At 43.8% G+C, this 20,519-nt stretch overlaps 1 protein-coding gene across 2 annotated transcripts in view; it reads right to left on the minus strand.

The window, feature by feature from the left end:
- CACNA1S (calcium voltage-gated channel subunit alpha1 S) overlaps positions 1 to 20,519 on the minus strand; it is an 81,260-nt gene that overhangs the window by 19,856 nt on the left and 40,885 nt on the right. The window contains exons 21-31 of one of the 2 annotated variants that reach the window (XM_066625170.1): positions 18,975 to 19,062; positions 18,396 to 18,503; positions 16,145 to 16,197; positions 12,341 to 12,487; positions 11,020 to 11,221; positions 9,430 to 9,588; positions 8,578 to 8,688; positions 8,234 to 8,317; positions 4,556 to 4,612; positions 909 to 1,049; positions 693 to 758 (exon numbers count right to left, since the gene is read on the minus strand). In XM_066625170.1, the coding sequence (XP_066481267.1) occupies positions 693 to 758; positions 909 to 1,049; positions 4,556 to 4,612; positions 8,234 to 8,317; positions 8,578 to 8,688; positions 9,430 to 9,588; positions 11,020 to 11,221; positions 12,341 to 12,487; positions 16,145 to 16,197; positions 18,396 to 18,503; positions 18,975 to 19,062 (1,216 nt within the window). The remainder of the gene's footprint in view (positions 1 to 692; positions 759 to 908; positions 1,050 to 4,555; positions 4,613 to 8,233; positions 8,318 to 8,577; positions 8,689 to 9,429; positions 9,589 to 11,019; positions 11,222 to 12,340; positions 12,488 to 16,144; positions 16,198 to 18,395; positions 18,504 to 18,974; positions 19,063 to 20,519) is intronic. The other variant, XM_066625171.1, reaches the window with a different exon arrangement.

Below are 20,519 nucleotides of genomic sequence, written 5' to 3' on the forward strand. Positions count from 1 at the left end.
TTAATTCATAACGTAATAAGAGCAGTGCTGGATTAGATCTAGTCTAGTAGTCTATTTCCAGCAGTGGCCAGTCAGATGTTTCTAGGAAGCCCATGAAGGAAACTGTTCTCTACCACCTTTGCTCTCTGACAATTGGTATTTAGTGACATGCTGCTTCTGAATTTCAGGTTCTATTCAGCTATCATGCCTAATCACCATGAAAAGACCCACCCATTCTCCATGAATTGTCTAATCCCCTTTCCAAGCCTTCTGCACCAGTGCTCAGTCCCATCCCACAGTACTCAAGTAGGAGTAAGCAAACAAGCAAAACAAAATTGGGATTAAAACTCCAAACTGAAATTCTATGAGAACTAAGCATAAATTTCTCTGGCATCCTTTGGAGTAACTGTTCATGTACCCACGGAGAGGAGCATGGCACTTTCAAGGCATGATGATTTCATGTACATTTTCTTTCTAGGTCTCCTGTTGATTTGTTGAATTCAGGACCACTGGCTTTCCTGCCTGCATTACAAGTAGAATACTGTGCCCGCCTTTGCAGAATGCTCCTGAAGTTTCAGGAGCTGAAAGCAAACAAGACTTCCAGGGAGGAGGAGGACAGGATCTCTGACCTGATCTCCACGAGTGATTTATCCAGAGTTCTAGAGGTTGCACTTCTCTGCTGATGGAGTACAAGCCTTTTTGTACATCCTTACCTGCATCCCAATCACAGCGTAGATAAAGAACAGCATCACAATCAGCAAGGCCACATGAGGCAGGGCCTGTGGGACAATGCACAGAGTAATTCTATGAGGCGTACAAAACATTGACATAGAAAACCAATGGAAATTGCTGGTTGCAATACATGCCCTTTGCTTACACACCCCAGATCCTTCTTGCACCTGGAGCTGGGTTCAGTGTGATACACTTACCTGGAAGGATTTAATGAAGGTCCAAAGCAAGTTTCTAATTCCTTCTCCTCGACTCAGCAGTTTTACCAGCCGCAAGACACGGAAAAGGCGGAAAAATGTGATTGAGACCCGACCACTTTCATCATCACTTGCAGAAGGTGGCTGTGGAAAGAGCACAGCCCTTAGGCAGTGAGTGATAATGGAAGCAGGTGGAAGAAAACAGCCTCCACCGGGGGATCTGGCGTGTTCAGCAGGTTTGTCATGTATACCAGTGGCATTGCCTCTCCAGTTCACCTGCTACTTGGTCTGTGAATTTATCCCATAGCAGCAAGCATAGCAATGACTGCAACACAAGTAGAACTAGGGCCTCAGAGCCCATGGCATGGTAAATGAGTGGAAAGGATAATGCTAAATAGCATGCTAACTTAAAGGTGTGGAAGGAAGGAAGGAAGGAAGGTTCATGCAACCACCATTATATTCAGGTTGCCAAGAGGAAGACAAATCTCTCTGCTTCTAGGCCTGACAATTCTTCACTGGGTTAATGGTATGTTCCCTCTAGAACTGTTGATTTGCTGGCTTTACTGAAATGGACAGCCCAACCTTAACTTCCTGTGTTAAGCAGTTAACCAATGTTGTGCCTGTTGTACCCCATGGGAGTTTTGGCCTCTGGAGGCCTCCTTAGGATAAAGGAACATCTGTTTCCTTGCCTGGGGTAAGTCTGTGCTGCTGGGCCTATCTGGACCTGCGCCAGTTCTACAGCTGGTGCACATCCGTGAGGAACTGGGTTGGGGGATCAAGGCTGAGAAGGGGGCTAGGATTTAGTAGACGCTACTGCTGCTGAACCTGCCCCCCCTCCCAGTCCTGAACCTCCCTCCTCCCTGCCCCCATTGCTACCCCATTCTGTCCACCCCACCTCCCTCCCATCCCCTGCATGGAATTACTAGGGGCAGTGGCTGTCCAGAGTCTGCTGGCACACAGAACTGGCCACTTGCCACTGGTGGTGGTGGCCAGGCAGCAAACTCTGGCAAGTCACCTTTTATGACAGCCAGAAAGCACCGAGTGCCACTGGAACACTTGTTCCGGTGGTGCTAGGTACCAATAAAATTAGGTCATAAGCGTGATTAATGGGAGTTGCAGGTCCAGCATGGCAGGAAGTAAGCAGAAGGGAAGAGGACACCATCTGCTCCGCGCATCTCAGATAAAGTGGCATTGGATGATATGGCACCACCACAGATCTTATCAGCACATCTAGTTTACCATTCCAATCAGTTTGAAACTGTTATAACTGCCATGATTTTTCCCTAGGAACCTTCAAAACCGTAGTTATGTGCATGTGGCTTATTCAGTAGCATGTAGAATAATTCTAGTAGAGTTACAGTTATGAGGGTTCATTGTAGGAGAGCCATGGTAGTTTGTGTTTGTGGTGTACATATGGCCTAATTGTGCGCAGATTTTAGCACAATGACTGCTAAGTAGCAAACACTCTGGTGCATATTCAGTACACTGCCAGCTTCATGTCACATTGCAGCGCAAATCACATGGGTCAGCAGAGCATCAGTACATATCAAGGATAAAACTGATCCATGTCTTGTTTGTGCAGACACTGTGATGAAAAGCTTTACTCTGCAAGTGGCTCCTGCACTAAGAGTTTGGTTTCATCTCTGAGGCCTTTAGAATCTTCAGCTCTTGCTTCTTCTATAGCAAAACCGCACAGAACAAGCCTGCAGGCTAAGCCAGGAATAGACATTAAATGAATCTTGTCCTAGACTCACAGTGATACATTTGTGGGCACTTACTGTCCATTAGTGAGCAGAATTGACAATTGCACTGCCAGGGCTGCCCCCGCCACCTACTTTATAGGACTGCTCTTTGGGTACTACCATAGAAAGGTCACCACAGCTGTGTTAGAAACTTAACATAAAAAGCTGAATGCTAAAAGCTTTTAGTTCTCTGCAGCAATGCTTTCACAGTCTTACAGAATGGATCTATATATTCTATCTGAACAGCTATTTATAATGTTTCAACCTTTTTTTTTTTTTTTTTTTTACAGTTTGTGATAAGGACACTTTTTAAAATTCAGTCTTTCACCTTTATTTGGCATATATGAGGGAGAGAACCAGGGTGCTGTCATGAACTAGAATCTGGAATTAGCTGCTTATATATCTATTTGAGGGGGGGTTCCTGGCTTTCATCTGCTATCATTAGGAAGGAAGTATCATTTTCATACCATACGATGATCTGTGCTGGATATTCATCTATTGTCCTTCAAAGTTACCACACAGTTGCTGGGACTGAGTCTGCCTTTGAGCTGGCACTGTGAGATGAGCTGTCCTAAGAAGGATATTTCAGCTTAAAGAGGAATTAGGTAGGTGGTGTAGCAAACCCCAACAGTCTATACACAGCATAGACACCAGCACCATAATTGCAGGTCACATGGGACAGTTGTGCATCACAGCATCTCAGGTATATGATCAACTCCACTTTTTACAAAAGTCCAAGTACAATAATTAAGCCTGAGAAGTTTGTTTTTCTTTGCTCTGCTCTCTAGGCAGAAGCTCAAAGTTTCTATGAAAATCATTCTTTTAAACGTGAGCACTTACAGCCTTTTTGTCTCTTCATGAAGCAAGGTGTGTTCTTGAGCCTCAACCACAAATATGTATTAGAAGTGTTTGGTTGAAAACCTGGATGCATTTTCAAATTGTATAGTCTCTGTCAGTGTGTGGGTCAGGACCCAGTAGGTGGGTTGTGAGCCAATTTCTGGTGGTTCCTCGTTCATTTCAATATTTTATTTTTAATATATTAGACTCACATGGTATGTGACTCATTTGGGGAAATGTTATGGATCTGTACTATTAACAGGCTAGTATGGATATGTTTTTAACAATGATGGTCAATGGGGCTTACTCCTGGGTAAGTGTGGATAGAATTGCAGCCAAGGATTGTTAAAAATGTTCCTGCTTGATGATGTCACTTCTGGCCATGACATCACTTCCGGTGGGTCCCAACATATTGTCATTCTAAAAAGCAAGCCCCAGTACTAAAACGTTTGAAAACCACTGGTCTATGCAAACAAAAGGTGCTGGTATTGCGCTAGCTCTCATTCAATTCCTGACAATCCACATCATAAAAGGGGATCTCTGAGGTTTCAGCACCAGCAGTTCCATCTGTATGAGTGGAGGAAAGGCTGTACCCAAGACCATTTTTAACTGATTTAAAAGTTATTTCTTCTATTCAGGGAACTGTAATTTTGTGAGAGAGACTAGGGATCTCAGAGGATTCTCGGCATCCTCAGAGATGCCATGGCAGTAAAATTGGCATAAAACCAATGTATGTTCTATACATGAGCCCTGGCTTTCCAGGTAGGAAAAAAAATACCTTATTTAAGAGATTCTTCCCTGTGGTTTCTTTGCTTCTAGGTTAGTGCTAAAGGGCTAAACTGATACTTCAGGAAGTAGCTGTTTAAACATGCCTTTCAACTCTCTTCTCTCCACCCACATCCTTTCTAGAGATGCACAACTCTCTTTCTCTCTTCCATTGCAAAGGCTCTTTTGGCATCCATCTCATGCAATCCACACTCGCACAGCAGGACACCATAATAAGGCATGGTACTGGAAGGGAAATATGGAAGAAAAGGTTGTTCACAGCAAGCTCATGCAGCTGATATTTACAATGCCATTACAGCCACCGCTTAGGCAGTACAATCCGCCGCTGGAAGCAAGAACAGTCTGTCAAGAGAACAAAAGAGTCAGTCAAAGAATTCCATAACTGCAAAGGTAGAGAAATGAGGGACAGAGTGAAAGAGAGACAGAAGGGATGGAAATGGATGAGTGGGAGAAGTTGCGTGTTTCACAAAGGGAAGATACTGGAAGATGTGAGCCACAATAAGGAAGTTAAGACAAGGAGGAAGGGAAAAAAGACTTGAGGGAAAATACATGAATTAACAGTAATGGTAGGATGGAATAGAGACCAACGTCTAGTGCATTGACTTGAAGAGAAGGGTACTGAACTGAGGATTGCCACTGTCTTGAATGGAACTTAGAATTGACCCATTAAAATTGGAATTTTGAAAACAGCCCCAAGGAGTCAGCATTCCAGCTGAGTGATGAGTGTTCTCAATATCTCCCTTCCCCATTAGGCACCCCTACTGTGACCTTTCGTGGTCAATTCTTCAGAAGGGCTGAGCTCTCTGAATGCCTCCTATCTTACTGAGTTCATCTGAAGATATAAGCCTTTGTTTTGTACAGGAAAATAGTCTGAACAGAAAGACCTGGGGGAAAGAGGGAAGACAGCCTTCTGCAGAATTTAATGAGATTGCTCAGGCCAAGAGAAATTTTTGCTTAATGATGTTTTGTGGCAGGTAATTTTCAAAATGTATTCAAACAGAACAGATCAATGTCCAAATGCAGACTAGTTTTAAATCCTGGTTCTACAAGGACATGTCTGTATTTGATTAATTCCTACAATTATTAATCCCTACAATATATGTTCCCACTGAACCCAGTGGCAATAAAATGGATGTGTCCACTTGTTAGATCAGTGCTTTAAGTCTTCTTTTTCTTTTCCTGACCAAAACACCTGTCAAGATGATTGTTTTCTGTTTCTTCTTTCATGTCATGTTGGCAACCTTCAGTCTCGAAAGACTATGGTATCGCGCTCTGAATGGTGATTCTGGAACAGCGTGTAGTGTGGCTGAAAAGGCCGATTCCGGAGTGACAATCCCTTCCACACTGGGAGCAAGTGCAGTCTGTCCCTGGTCTGTCTCCCTGGCTATGGGCCTTCCTTCTTTGCCTCTTTGCCTCAGTCTGGTGGCCAAGTGTCTCTTCAAACTGGGAAAGGCCATGCTGCACAACCTGCCGCCAAGCAGGCTGCTCAGAGGCCAGAGTTTCCCACCTGTTGAGGTCCACTCCTAAGGCCTTCAGATCCCTCTTGCAGATGTCCTTGTATCGCAGCTGTGGTCTACCTGTAGGGTGCTTTCCTTGCATGAGTTCTCCATAGAGGAGATCCTTTGGGATCTGGCCATCATCCATTCTCATAACATGACTGAGCCAATACAGGTGTCTCTGTTTCAGCAGTGCATACATGCTAGGGATTCCAGCACGTTCCAGGACTGTGTTGTTTGGAACTTTGTCCTGCCAGGTGATGCCAAGAATGCGTCGGAGGCAGCGCATGTGGAAAGCGTTCAGTTTCCTCTCCTGTTGTGAGTGAAGAGTCCATGACTCGCTGCAGTACAGAAGTGTACTCAGGACGCAAGCTCTGTAGACCTGGATCTTGGTATGTTCCGTCAGCTTCTTGTTGGACCAGACTCTCTTTGTGAGTCTGGAAAACATGGTAGCTGCTTTACTGATGCGTTTGTTTAGCTCGGTATTGAGAGAAAGAGTGTCGGAGATCGTTGAGCCAAGGTACACAAAGTCATGGACAACCTCCAGTTCATGCACAGAGATTGTAATGCAGGGAGGTGAGTCCACCTCCTGAACCATAACCTATGTTTTCTTCAGGCTGATCATCAGTCCAAAATCTTGGCAGGCCTTGCTGCCAGGTGCTTCTTTCACAGAGCATCTTTCACATGCTTCTTTCATACAGCATCATATAATTCTGGTGGAAAGCCCAGAGATAGTGCCAGTGATGCTTTGAGGCCCTTAGCACAAAGATAAACTAGCAGGGTGTTTTTTTGAACATCAATATACAGGTAAATGAGACAAATGAACAAGGAGGAAGGAAAGAGGAAGAAACAACAGGAAGTATAGAGAGGGACATAATGAAAAGGTTCATAATCCAAAGTTAATGTCCTTGCACAGAAAAACAGCAACGCTATAGAAGAGTACTTCTGATGGAGTCTTGTCATTGTTTCAGTAAAGGCGAGAGATTATATTGGTATCATGGAGTGGAGCATTTTATGAGAATCATGGTCCAAGCATTATCCCTCTTAGATTTTTGCGGTACCCAGCCCCTAGCTGCACAACAAGAAGCGACTTTCTATTGAGGAAGAGAAAGAATTCTGGGAAAAATAGAATGAGGGCAAGAACTGATCTGCCTCATAGAGAACAAAACAACAGGTGCCAGAGGAGACAGAATATTTTACCAGTTCACATTCCATTTTTTTTTAAATTAAACTTTATCTCCTTCTACTTTAATCAATTAATACTTAGATCCCTCCTCAGAGCCTTCTGGTCATCTAATGAGCCAAGCCACATTCAGCAAGAGTATTGAAGTGAATGAGTACAGTAGGTATAAAACTAGAAAATGAAATCTCGGCATCCCCAAGTAGCTGAAAGGGACAGTCTCCCAACAACCCAAGGAAGAGAGCAAAATATGGTCAGCTGGTGTTAATGGCTGGATTCTTAGAATAATTCTTTGCACTTAAACTCAAAAGTAACAACTCACATCTTATTGTCCTGGTGATGTCTAAAACTTTGGCACTGGTAAGGTAAGTTGGGTCTATAAAGAAGCATAGCAGGTTTCCCCAGGGGCTAGATTATGTAAAGGAAGATAATGATAAAAGAAAATGAAAGTGATGGTCCTGATGGGACTTCTTAGTACTGTAATATGAAGTTAGAATGAATAGTACTATGAATGCCACTGTAGATTTCCCTACAGCTAAAATTGCTTCTACAGCTGTCACATTAGCAGTGTATCAGGCACATGAAGGCACATTAACTTACTGTTATCTGATGTTGCTCATATTTTCTCTTTATGCGCACACATAATGAAAGGCACGCATGTGCTATTCCACTATGGTATACTTTTAATATATCATAGCATCCATGCAGATGTATACAGAAGGCACAATTCATATACGCAAGTGTGGCCATGAAGACAGTCAAACTATAAGCGCATACAGTAAGCAGATAGTTGAAACATGGTTGTCATGGACACCCAGTCAGAAATTTTCTGAAGGTGCCATAAGGCAAACCATGTCAAGGCTGGTTTCAGGCTAAATGTGCTAGCTACATATTACTGGCCAAGAGCACATATTTAGAGAGCACACAAAAATGACAGGGCAGGTGAAGCCTCCTGGGCATGGTGACACATCAGCCTGCTGGCCATGATCAAGGACAAGTACTCCTTGGTGAGGTCATCTGAGGGTTCCAGTGCACAGTCTGTGTGGGAGGGCTACCATGCCCTCAGCTCAATGATTGTATTCCTTTCAGAAGGCAGCTGAAGGGTTGGAGATGGCTGCTGAAGTTCTTTCCAGGCAACCATGCAGGAAATCACAGCTTCTCTGGGAAGCTGGGAAATTAATGCTACTGCATAGCAAGAGCCACTGTTTTTTCTTCTTTCCCAGTTTCAAGTTTGCCTTTTCTGAGACATTCCCTGCCCCATACTATCCTCCAGTGCTTTGTACTTACATCAACCTGGCTCAAGATGACATCAATAATGCTACCAATGACTATGAGGAAATCAAAGACATTCCAAGGGTCTCCAAAGTAGCCCTGTAAAGCAAAAAAGAAACTGGGTCATAATGTAGTGAAACGAGACTGGAATGCAACTAATGGAAGGACTTTTAAATGTGCCTTTCTGGCACCTTCCCAACTCAGGATCCGATTGGACTGTGTGTTTCAGAAGGAGAAAAAACTGACACAAAAGTATCTCCCTTCCAACAGTGTGTTTGGCGTATCCCCACTGAAAAGTGGAAATGTGTGCTCTAACCAAAATGGCAAATCCTGCTGGGAAGCTTATGCACTCCACTCACCTTCGCCTTGAAAGCAATAAGCTTAAGGATCATCTCAACAGTAAAAAGGATGGTGAAGACCACATTGAGGACATCGGAGACCTGGTTCATTGTCTCTGATTGATTATAATGCTGTAGAGATAGTTGAAAGTTGATAATTTACACAGCAACTGTTTTAGTGAAAAACCAATACCCTACTATAGAGCCATGCATTTATAGGACTGGACAAGCAGTAAAAAACAAAGATTTGATTTGAGAAGTAAGGCTCATGACAATTGAGTAAATGTAGAGCTGCCCCTACCCAACATAACCACTGTCAATTGCATTGGACAATGCACAATTTGCCCCTAAAATGAAAATAGCTAAACTTTACTAGTTTCTATGTGCTGAACATGAAAATGACAGTGTAATCTGTCTATCTGCTCTAGTTCAGGATAAACTAAATGCACTGTGTACATAGGTGGTGGGAAAGAAGTGGACATTTCCCAGTACATGTCTATGGAACTGTCTATTGCAGATCCCTCACAAACCATTGCTAATTTTGCATTTTCATTGTCAAATTCATTTTCAGCACCTCAAACTCTATAAGAAATTTTTTTATTATTTTTGTATTATTATTTTTATTATTATTCATTTTTTATTATTTAGCATTACTGCTCACTTACAACGAGACCCTCAACAATAGCCACTAGGCCAGGTCAACGACATGAAGTTCTGTAGAATGTACAACTCAAGAATGAATATTTCCAAACACAATCGCAGCAATGCTCACTAGAGTAAAAATGCTTTGCTACTCTTCTTTCAGAGGTAGGCTTGCCTCAATATCCTGCCATGACCATTTCACACCTAGGCAGGAGTTTTAGTCATCCATACCTGCATACCCAAGCAGATGGTGTTCAGCGTGATCAGGAAGAACATGAGGTACTCAAAGTAGGAGGAGGTCACCACATACCATATTTGGTATTGATAGGGATTCTTGGGAATGTAACATCTCAGAGGGCGTGCTTTCAGTGCGTACTGGACACATTGGCGCTGGAGCAAAATAAAAGACAAGGTGTGGTAGGGTGAAAAGGAAAGGCAATGCCGTTCATATATAAGGCCAAACAGCAGTCATTCCTAGGGTCTTCCCTTCATCAGGTATTGTTCTTTGATCAACAGGAAGGACAAAAATTTCATATGCCTATTCTCTCTTCTTAAATAGATTGCCTCCCAACAGACAGGACAGTGGGTGTGTTAGAAATCCCTGATGTTACATACATTTTTCTTGTATGAATGCTCTTCCTGAAGTCAGGGCTTCTGAGAGGAACCTTCAGGGGGGACAAATTTTCTTTTGAGCCCCTTCTCAGAGGGAAAGGGTAAAACAGAGCAGGGGAGGTTATGAGTGTGTGGGCAGAACAGAGCTGGGCAGGAAGCAAAATAGGGCAGGGGGAGGGTGATGACAGACAGAAAAACCTTTGGAGCCCAGGTCTCCTGGACTTCCTAATGCAAAGCCCAGGTCTACTTGCCAGTGCTGGATATGTGGAAAACCACACACTCCTAAGTCTTTAGATAGACTTAGAAGTGTGTGGTTTTCCACATATCCAGCACTGGATGTAGAGTATCATTGCAGAAAATTAGCATCATCATATTTATGTTCACACTAGAATGGCAAGTGTCCTGTGTATACCAAAACTTACTTCTGCAGCAGCTGTGGTCCTACAGCTGCGTCCCTGAGTTCCTATATACTCCTTCATGGTTAGCAGCCAGTTTGCTCCCAAATTTAACACTGTATTAAGGAGTGATATATATATTCCTTGGCCCAGCAGATATAGCTTGCAGCAGCAGCTGCCACTGTGTACCCATCATCCCATACAGTCAACAAGTTCCAGTGAGATCAGAAAATGTAAGATCCCAGGAAATTTCTGGGCCCCCTCCTTTGGCTCCTGGGCCCCCTTTTTGACCCTGGGACTGGGTATAAATTACCCCCTTTACCCCATCTCATGAGCAATGCTTACAACAGCAAGTTGGGCAAACTGGGCTGCAACAAACACCACTTTCATAGATTCAGTATCCTAACCAGAGAAAGTTTAAGTGATGTCTATGACAGGAATGTGCAATTGACCAAGTATTTCAGGTTATATTGTAATGCTTTTGATCATGGCCAACCAACAGAAACAAACAGATGACTACCTGTAGCTCAGTCTTCCTGTCTACACCTGTAAAAGAAGTGGCAGACACACTCGCTGCTGCCACCCACAAAATATCCTCCTTGCCTTTTAGCAGAAACTTTCAAAGGCACCAGGTTGTCCACAAGATGGCCAGATCCAAACTTGTTACTACTCCTGGGTTAATTGCTTAGCTCCACCATACTCATAATCCAAGCTTCTGCTACAATTCATATTCCTCATGCTTAGGACTTTGGTTTGCAATACCTGTGTCTGGTTACTTCATCCCATCCCCGCCCTGAGTTCAGGTGTAACATACCTGATTCTTGTCCAGCTCACAGTTTTTGTACTCTGTTTCACCTTGCTCCTGGAAGGTTACAATGATAAAACCTACAAAGATGTTCATCATGAAGAAGGCTATTAGGATGAGATAGATGATGAAGAAGATGGCGATGCCCATGCGATAGTTGTATATGGGGCCCATATCCTCACTGTGAGAGTCAATTGCTGTGTACAGCAACCTATAAGGATAGCACAGCAGCAAGATCAATAGAGGTCCTGAAGACAAAAGGGCCCCTGATGAAATAAGAGGTGAAAACACATTGCAGATATGGGTGGAATGCCAGTTAATTGATACTATGTCTTCTGTGACAAGGGCTACCCACTTTTAAAGGGTTTTCCAAAGACCTGTTTATAGCTTAGTTAAAAGCTCATTTGCACTGTCATTTCCAAATCTTTCTTCAGAACAGCACTGTGAGACTAGCAAATTTCCCAGTATTCAAGCCATATTTTTATGTGGAGAAAAACACATTGTTTACCTCCATCATCTCACTACCTGCAATACCAACTGCAGCGGTTACACAAATGATTTTAATGCAATTTCTGGTGCAGAAATTTGATATCCTCACAGCCCAATCCTGTTGGGCACTTACAATGGTGGAACTCTCACAGCCCACCACCATAAGTGCTGCTACCGTGTTGGAAAAGGGTGCTGCTGTCATGCACTGTTGGGCTGCTGGCACAAACAGCTGGAGGCAACTCATGTGTGGCAGCAGCACCCAGACAGAGCACTGAAGCAGGTAAGGTGGCAGTTCAAGGGTAGAAGGTGGAGAAGTGGGATGGAAAGCAGGGCAGGGGGTGTTTTAAGAGTGGGAGGGAGTGCCCAGTGACGGCAGCGCATGCAGAGCACCGTTCCCCTGACCCGACATGCTATTCGCCCCTCCTTGGACTCATGCCAGCAAAATAGCTGGCATAGGTCCAAGGAGACCTGTTGATGGCCAGGTGGCCTACAGAACACTAAGTAGGCTGCCTAAGTAGGTGGCCAGGCAGCCTACAGAACCACTTTGGGTTTTTTAAAAAGCAGTATAAAATCCTATAAACGAACGAACAAACAAACAAACAAATAAATAAAAATATTTTACCTCCCTTTCCCAGGGTGTCCCAGGTTTGCCCGCTCCCCCCCCAGCATGGACTGGTGGGGATAAGATTGGGCCCTACGTGCTTGAATGCTTCCCCTTTCTGTGCCAGTTTGCTTGCACAGAACAGCCAAGCCAACAGGCAACAATACTGACATACTAACTCATCCCTCCATCCCTATTAGCCACCTTATACCCTTCCCCCACATGGGGCTCTGGACTCACTGAGGCCATCCCTCAAAGGTGGATACGGTGAAGAGAGACATCATGGCTGAGAAGATATTATCAAAGTGGAATTCATTGTGCAACCAGATCCGCTTGTGCTGCACAACCTGGGTTGGATCGGCATCAACAAAGGTAATGAATTCTCCCCTGGGATAAGAAATTTCATGTTAGTTACAATCAAGAAGCCTGGGTTTTTCTTGAATTTATACTAGATTAATTTCACTCTTGATCTTCACTATGGTGAAAAAAAAATCGCCTCAGCTGAGTATGACTGATTAACACATGAAAAGTTGTAGGTTTCTGTATTTTTGGTGCTTGGCTACAGGCAGTGGCGTCGCTAGGGGGGTGCTGGTGGTGCGGGCCGCACCAGGTGACATGCATGGGGGGGTGAAGCGCACTGGGGGGTGACACGCTAAAATCACGATGGTTAGGAGTAATACTGTCATGTTATATACTGTTGGATGCAGAATTTCCAGCATAATGCAATGCAAGAAGCCAGAGTGAAATAGCTCCTTTCTATCAACAGTTATGGCCAAAAAACCAGAGAACAAAAACTGCATGAAGCCCTATGGAGAATGAAACTGAGCCATATTGTGCATTTACTCACGAGTAGGCGAACTTGCCTTAGTCTGCGACAAAGGGCAGGCTGAGAGGAATCCAATGACACCAGAATGGTCCTGATCCAATTAAGACAGCCCCCAAAAACACCTGAGAAGGAAGTCCCTCCCTCCAAGCAGATGAATGTATTGAGCCCTATGGAAAGTGAAACTAAGCCTCACGGTCACGTTTACTTGCAAGTAAGCAAATGTACCTTGGCTGGTGGTCAGGCCAGACAAAGGGGAATGTGAAGGGATCAGAATGGTCCTGATCTGATGGAACTGGAGCTCAACAAATGCTTCAGAAGGTAGCCTCCCCCCCCCATTAAAAAGGATCAAAACAGAGGCTTCAGTTGATAAGGTGAACGTTTTTGAGACTTGCAAAGCTAGATGGATCCTGACAGTGATCGGGTTTAAACAGAAGCTCTCACCGTAGACACCCACCTATAAGTCGATCCCACAGATGAGTTGAGGGCAGGTATGAGCCAAAAAATAATGAAATTTTCTATGACCCTCGAATAAGTTGGGGGTTAAACTTAGGGGGTGTCTGACTATAGTTTTGTCTGATTTTACCCAAGGCCAGATCCTGAAAAATAACCTACCACTAATTGTTACCTAAGAACTGTAGTCTCTAATTTATTAAAAACATAGTAAAAGATATAAGATACATTTTTATTCTTTTTAAATTCTGGTCTTCACCACCTTTTTGTGAACACAATCACAGTAAGTGCACTGTAAACAACATACCAGTAAAACAGTGGTTCCCAATCTGGTATTCATGTACTCCCAGGGAAACTCAACAGGACCTGTAGGGCTACTTGAAAAAGAATGGAATAATGGCAGAAAAAGGCAGGTCGTGATCCAGAATGCTTTGCAGGGCCAGCAAGGTAGGAAGGGAGGTAGCTAGTTGAAAGCCCCACCAATAGCTAGTTTTTGGTCATCAATTCAACCATGAACCAGTGATTGAAAACCAGCACAGTAAAAAAGCTGAAACATAATATGGAAAGTGATCAATCACCCAGAATTTCTCAGCACACTTCTGGTACAAAACAGTGCAAAGGAAAGGCAGAGTCTTCTGTTCTTCAAACAGATGAAAAGAGAAAATATGTGATGAATACATGAAGTCTGGGTTTTCATAGAGAGGAGATGAGGGCTTGTATTATTACAAATGTTTTGCTAATATGAAGGGTATAATTTATGCAGATAGGCTGCCAAGAGATATGCAAGTGAAAAAGGTTGGGAACCACTGCAGGAGAACCATGAATCAAATCCTCCTTTAAGGTGTCTGGTGTGTTAAGCCAGAAGCTCTACATACAACATACAATCAATAACACATAACTGAGAGTGTGCAATTCAATTCACAGCAGAGAGATGCAGCTGCATATATTTGCAACCCTTTTTTACTCAGAAGTAGACCCACTGCTTTCCATGGGAGTTATTCTTAAATAATGGTGCACTGAATTGTAGCCTGGGACTTTATTTCAAATGGAAAGGAGGATCCCATCCTGGTGTTGAAAAAAAATACCTCTGCCAAATGCCTGCATTTGCATAAAGGAACCAGGTTGCAGCAGCATTTGCAAAAGAGAATAAAAGGTTAACTTTGGCTGGAATTTCCCAGGACAGTTACTGTAGAAACAAAAGATCTGTGCATTGCTTTTGATGAGCAGCGCCTGCCTGCTGCTCCAGAGAAAAGAAACTTTTCAGAGTTGAAAGGCTCTGCCCTCTGATTGACCCAGAGATAATTTGAGCTTGATTACTTGGCAAAAAATGCATGTACAAAAGGCGAGTATCTAATTGAACTGGGCACTGGGTAGGGCTGAAAACCTTACTGATTTTGAAGGGGGGGGCTGTTATTATAGGCAGGCTACAGAGGAAATTCACTTGGTGGACCAGGGCTGGCTTCTGCTTATTTAATTATTTGTTTTACTTTATTTATACTTATTTATTTTAATTTGCCTGATGATGTCACTTCCACCATGACATCACTTGTGGTAGGTTTTGGACCGACTGTCATTCTAAAAAGTGGGTCCCAGTGCTAAAAGTTTGAGAACTGCTGCAATAAGGTAAGTTGGCACCCCAGGCGGGTGTGTGTGTGTTTGACACTACTAGTGACCAAAATCACTAAAATCACAGTTTGGAGGAATAATACCATCATGTTACATATCAATCAATGCGTAATTTCATGCAGAATGTGTTCTTTGTTCTATCAAAAGGTACAGCCAAAAACCAGTAGGGGCCGAGTGATGGTACATCACCACACCCACCACCTGGGGTGTTGCCCCGCCCACGGCATGGGGGGGTGATGGGCTGGCATCCCGCACTGGGTGATGCGAACCCTAGTGACGCCACTGGTTACAGGTGATAATACGAGAAGGTGCAGCAAGACAGAATTTGCTCGATCAAAAATTCAGATTGCATTGAACTGTCCAGTGGAAAATGGAATCTGTCCCCTTCTTGCTTAGGGAAGATAGTAAACTTCCTCTATGGGAGGTTTTTAAAGAAAGCTCAGATTAGTTTTTGTCTGGATACAAGACAAAGAGAGTGGGCTATGCTGCAACTAACCCATTCAGCTTTTGGATAAGAACCACCAAAGTGTTTAGCATATCATTCATTAAATCAGATTTTTGTTTTGCTAGGTCTTAGAGGAGGAGATGTCTCTGCCATGTTTTAAAATCCAAAAAGCAAAATCAAGCTTGAACCACACTAACCTCATCTCCCAAGAGTACCTACATAAACTGAACTGCCCAAGTTTTGAAATGGAACTGTTGTTCACAATGGCACTATCCTGAGCTCAGTGGACTGCATAAGACGTCTACAACATCTGATTTTGTACAAACGTCCTCAAGGCTGGACTAGATGTTAAACAAAGCATGCTGTTACTACCCCAAAGGGCAAGCACTCCCCACTCTGCTGCATGGAGAAAAACTTACTCTGTGTTATAACAACATGATATTGCCCACCCAACACTAACTACCTCAGCCAGTGGAAACCAATGATGTGAAGTGGTGCTGTGTGGGACATGGAACATAATTATATCACAACATAAATGCTGCTTCATGTGGTAGAGGGGGAGCTAAATGTGCAGTTGCCATTTACAGCAGTAACTACGCCTTTAATGAAATTAGTTTGACTTTCAGTCCCACATGATACTGTGGTTACTTCCAAGACAGTATACAAGAGTACGCTGTGTCACCAGCAGATGGCCTACCTGCATTCCTTTTCAGTTATCTTGGTCGGATCTGTACAGCTATAGAACATCCCCTAAATTTTAACAAAGATCAAAACAAATTAGTCAAGTTACTGATTTTATCATTAATGAATTGTGCAGTTTGTTTGTTCGTTTTTATAAGGTCTCTCTTGCCAGGCCACTCTGAAAAATGAATGTTTCCAGCTATACCAACATGTCAGGTTACCACTGCTGAAGGGCCCAATGTTTGACAGAGAGTTTAGCTTCTCTCCCTTGCTTCTTCTTCTTTCCTTTAGCTGGCGTTTGGGACACCAGGTCATCTTCTTAGCCAATATGCTGCTATAGGTGCCGCAGGTTTCAATGCATTAATCACAATGCGCTTCCATTAATTGCGATCCATGGCAATGATTTTAGCTGTTTCAATGGGCAATCGCTGGTTCTTTAGATCTTCTTCTATATGTTTTAGGGCGCAATCCAAATGCACCCTTGGGTCAACACAAGTCCCTTGCACTGGCCCAGGAGGGTCGCAAACATGCTGTAAAGGAACTGAAAAGCCCCGGTCTGCAGAGGATGACATAAGCCTCCACACTGGCTTCCTCCTTGACACTTGCATCGGCCCAGCTGGGGGGGGGGGGGAAGAGGCAGTGGGGAGGCAGGGAGGAGATGGGAGGGAGCCATTCCTGGGTGGGGGGAGGGCAGGAGGTGGGTGGCCCTGGGGGCTGGTGAGTGGGGCGTAGGAGGCGGGCTGGGATACAGCAGTTATGCCTGATCCCAACCCCCATTCCCGGGGAGAACGGAGCGGCTTCAAGTCACTCCACTCCTCAGACTTGCGCCACCTCAGGAAGTGGCTTAAGTCCAAGGAGACCCATGGGGGCTGGCGGGCCTTCCCCAGGGGTAAGGGGGAAAGTTGCCCCTTGCCTCAGGCTAAGATGCTTCAGGCCACAATCCTGCACTGGATACAGCACAAGCCTCTTGGCTTGCCTGTTCCAGCACAGGATAGGATTGTGCCTTTAGCCATGTTTTCTTTGGCACCTTTTGCTGGATTTTCCAGCTGTCAGGTCGCTGTCACCAAAGAAGTTTTTCTGGAATCCGCATGGTAACCATTCTGCAAACATGGCCAAACCAACTCTGTTTTTGAACCTATTCCATGATTGTTGATTGATGGTCACACCACATTCGAATTGTTTCATTTTGATGGCAATCACAGCGGGAGATCCCAAGTATCTGCCTCAAGCAACGCTTTTGGAATGCATCTAATTTATTGATGTCAGATTCAAGTATAGTCCATGTTTCTGACCCATAAAGGAGAATCAGTAAAATTAATGCCCAGAATACGTGCATTTTAGTTTTAATGGAGATGTTTGTCTTTCTCCAAAGACAACATTTCAATGATGCAAAAGCTGTGGTAGCTTGACCAATTCTTCACTTTTTCATCAGTCATTGGTGATTGGATGGTTAGCATTCCAGACTCCATAAGGCCTAATTCAGTAAATGGAGCAATTGATATTTTGCATTTTAATAATTTCTTAGCAATTATTTCCTTTTGGCCCACATGGCGCCCAGTTTGTACATTCCATGCAGCTATTCGAATTCCTAATTTTGGCATCATGAGTTTTATTTTTTGTTGCTTTTGATTTTTGTTTGTTTGCCCAGTCGCATGATTCTTGGCAGCACCCCAGGTCAGTAATGCTGGTGCATCAGGTCCCCGGATGCAGTAGTATGAGTGCATAGGTTTAAATGACACATCTCCATGCGGATTCTTGCCTAGTTTCCCTGGCTTCCCAGTTCTGGACACTGTGGCAAGATGACCACCTCCCCCTTTCTCAACCGGGCTTGGAACCGGCTATGGCGGGGTTCTCCCTTTGCTACTGAAACGTATGGCTAGCAAACCATTTAGAAATAGTATTGGGAGAAGCTAAAATTCGGCCAGTTTAATTTGTGCATTGGCTAAAAAAAAAATTATCCACCTCAATGATATTGTTGTGTTAGCTTCTTGGATATCTGTATTTCCCATCAACTATTCTAGAGGAGCTTGAATAAGTTTTCCTGTAGGGTTTTCACATTTATCTCATAGTCCAGATAATCCTGCCAAGTTATGCCTATTCCAAACCCAAGCTATTCTTCACATTCAGGTTCTGCTCCACCATATCAATAATAACTAAAGAAACACCCACATCTGACCCTGATTGTGAAAAAAAATCCCTTAACTGCAACACTGCGGAAGAGAACAGGATAAAGGTTAGCCATCATTCTCCACAGGAAAGATTTTCACCTTGAACAGCTGCACTCCAATGCAGGCAAACATGAACTGCAGCAAGAAGGTGACAAGCACAATATTGCCGATCGTCTTGATGGCCACAAAAACACACTGGACTACATGCTAGAGAGAGAGAGAGAGAGAGAGAGAGATTGAATTTGATATGTTTAACATGGTGGTTTTTTTGGGTAACTATGTCAACGTAACGTAGATAACAGGAACAACATAAGAAGAGCCCTACTGGAACCAGCAAAAGGTCTATCTAGTCCAGCATTCCGTTTCCCATAGTGGGCAACTAAATGCCTCTGGGAAGCTCACACCCTTGTCTCCAACCATTACTTCCCTGCAACTGATATTCACATGCATAATGCTGCTCAATCTGGAGATAGCACAAATTCATCATGACTAGTAGGCAGACAGATTTCCCAAGACCCAATAATCACAGTCCAGTAAAATATAGTTATAAGTGGAAATTATTTTACATAGTTCACTGAATAGAGGCATGCTAAGAGCTTTGAGGTGGGGAGTTATTGCCTGCTATTCCCCGTTTCTGTGTTAGCAGGTAAAGGATAACTTCCCCATGACCATGCTCACCTTCAGTCCCTTTGCTCTATTAATAGCCCTCAGTGGTCGCAGTACTCTGAGTACCCTCAGGATTTTCACCACTGATATGGCACTGGACCTGTTGCAAGAAATGAGAAAGGTGTTTAGTGAATGTAAACCTTTGTCTTCATGCCGCATGCCCTGCCCACAAAGGCATCATGTGTCAAGAACAAGATGGTCTTTAGATTTTCTAGTAATGAAATGGAGCACTCCATGGATGGGAATGCAGGTCTGATAATGCTACAAGCCCCCAGGAGAGAACTCTTCAGAAGGACGTGATCATTTCACAGCCCTGCCGCTATCAATCTGACACTAAATTAACTCCCAGTCAAAAACTAAGGCTGATTTCAGAGCACAGATTTGGCATCAAAGGGATTTGATATTGTGAGGTAGGGGTGTCCAATATTTTGGCGGGAGGGCCACATCATCTCTCTGACACTGTATCAGGGGCCGGGGGGAAATAGGAATTAATTTACATTTCAAATTTGAATAAATTTACATAAATGAATATATTAGAGATGGAACTTATATGAATGAATGAAGATCTTGCAGCAGCTCAAGCTTATAAAAAGCCTATAAAAGGCCTTGCACAAAGCAAGGCTGGCCTTTCCTTCACTGCCGCTGCTGCATCACAGATGTGAAATAGCAAGCAGTGGAGGGAGCCCTCATCCCACAGCTCACATGAGAGGTCGAACAGTTGCTCTCAAACTGAGAGCAATTGCGTCGGGCCATCACGGGCTCCAGCAAGTCTCTGGAGGGCTAGAGGCTTATTGGAGACTAGGGGCTCCCTGCAGGCCAGAATGAGAGTCCCCGAGGGCCACAAGTGGCCCCCGGGCCAGGGTTTGGGCACCCCTGTTGTGAGGCAATATGGCAATATGAGAACTAAAACTTGTACTGTCAGGTGCCAATCATCTTGTGCTGAATGTACTCTCAGAGTATGAGGCCTGAAGACAGTGAACAAACTGTAGTCCCTGATCTTGCTACCCAGCTGACTGCACTGCCTCTATGAAAACTCTACAAAGAAAACTATGAAGGAGCATTGTGTGTGGGTTTGGGGAAGAGTGGATAAAGATGGCCTTCACCCTCCAATCATTGTAGAATAACACCGCTTCAAAAACCCTTGCAGTAATCACCCAACAGGATTAAATTGTAGGACCTGATTGCGTTTCCAATTTCCATCCTGAGTTTCTTGGTAGGGGGAGGTGGTTCTTTGATTCTTAGTATGTTTTGATTGATGATAACTCTGGCTGTGACTATTGCCAGCAGCTTTGGGAATTTCAGGACCAAATTTCAGCCCCCCCCCATGACCATGCACACCCTGCTTTATGCAGTCTTGTTCTTCAAGGTGCTGCTAACTTCTTCCTAAAATACCTTCCTTATATTTCTTCAGAAATAAATGTACCTTTCTTATATTTTAAAATATTCCTTACTCTGTAGTAAAACAGACGCATACCTCATAAGCTCATATTCAAGAGCCCCACAGTGGCGGCCAAAAGCATAAGGCTAATGCTCAAGTCTCATCCTACTTTCCCCTTC

The sequence above is a fragment of the Tiliqua scincoides genome, chromosome 4, assembly GCF_035046505.1.
Source record: "Tiliqua scincoides isolate rTilSci1 chromosome 4, rTilSci1.hap2, whole genome shotgun sequence".
Lineage (NCBI taxonomy): Eukaryota > Metazoa > Chordata > Lepidosauria > Squamata > Scincidae > Tiliqua > Tiliqua scincoides.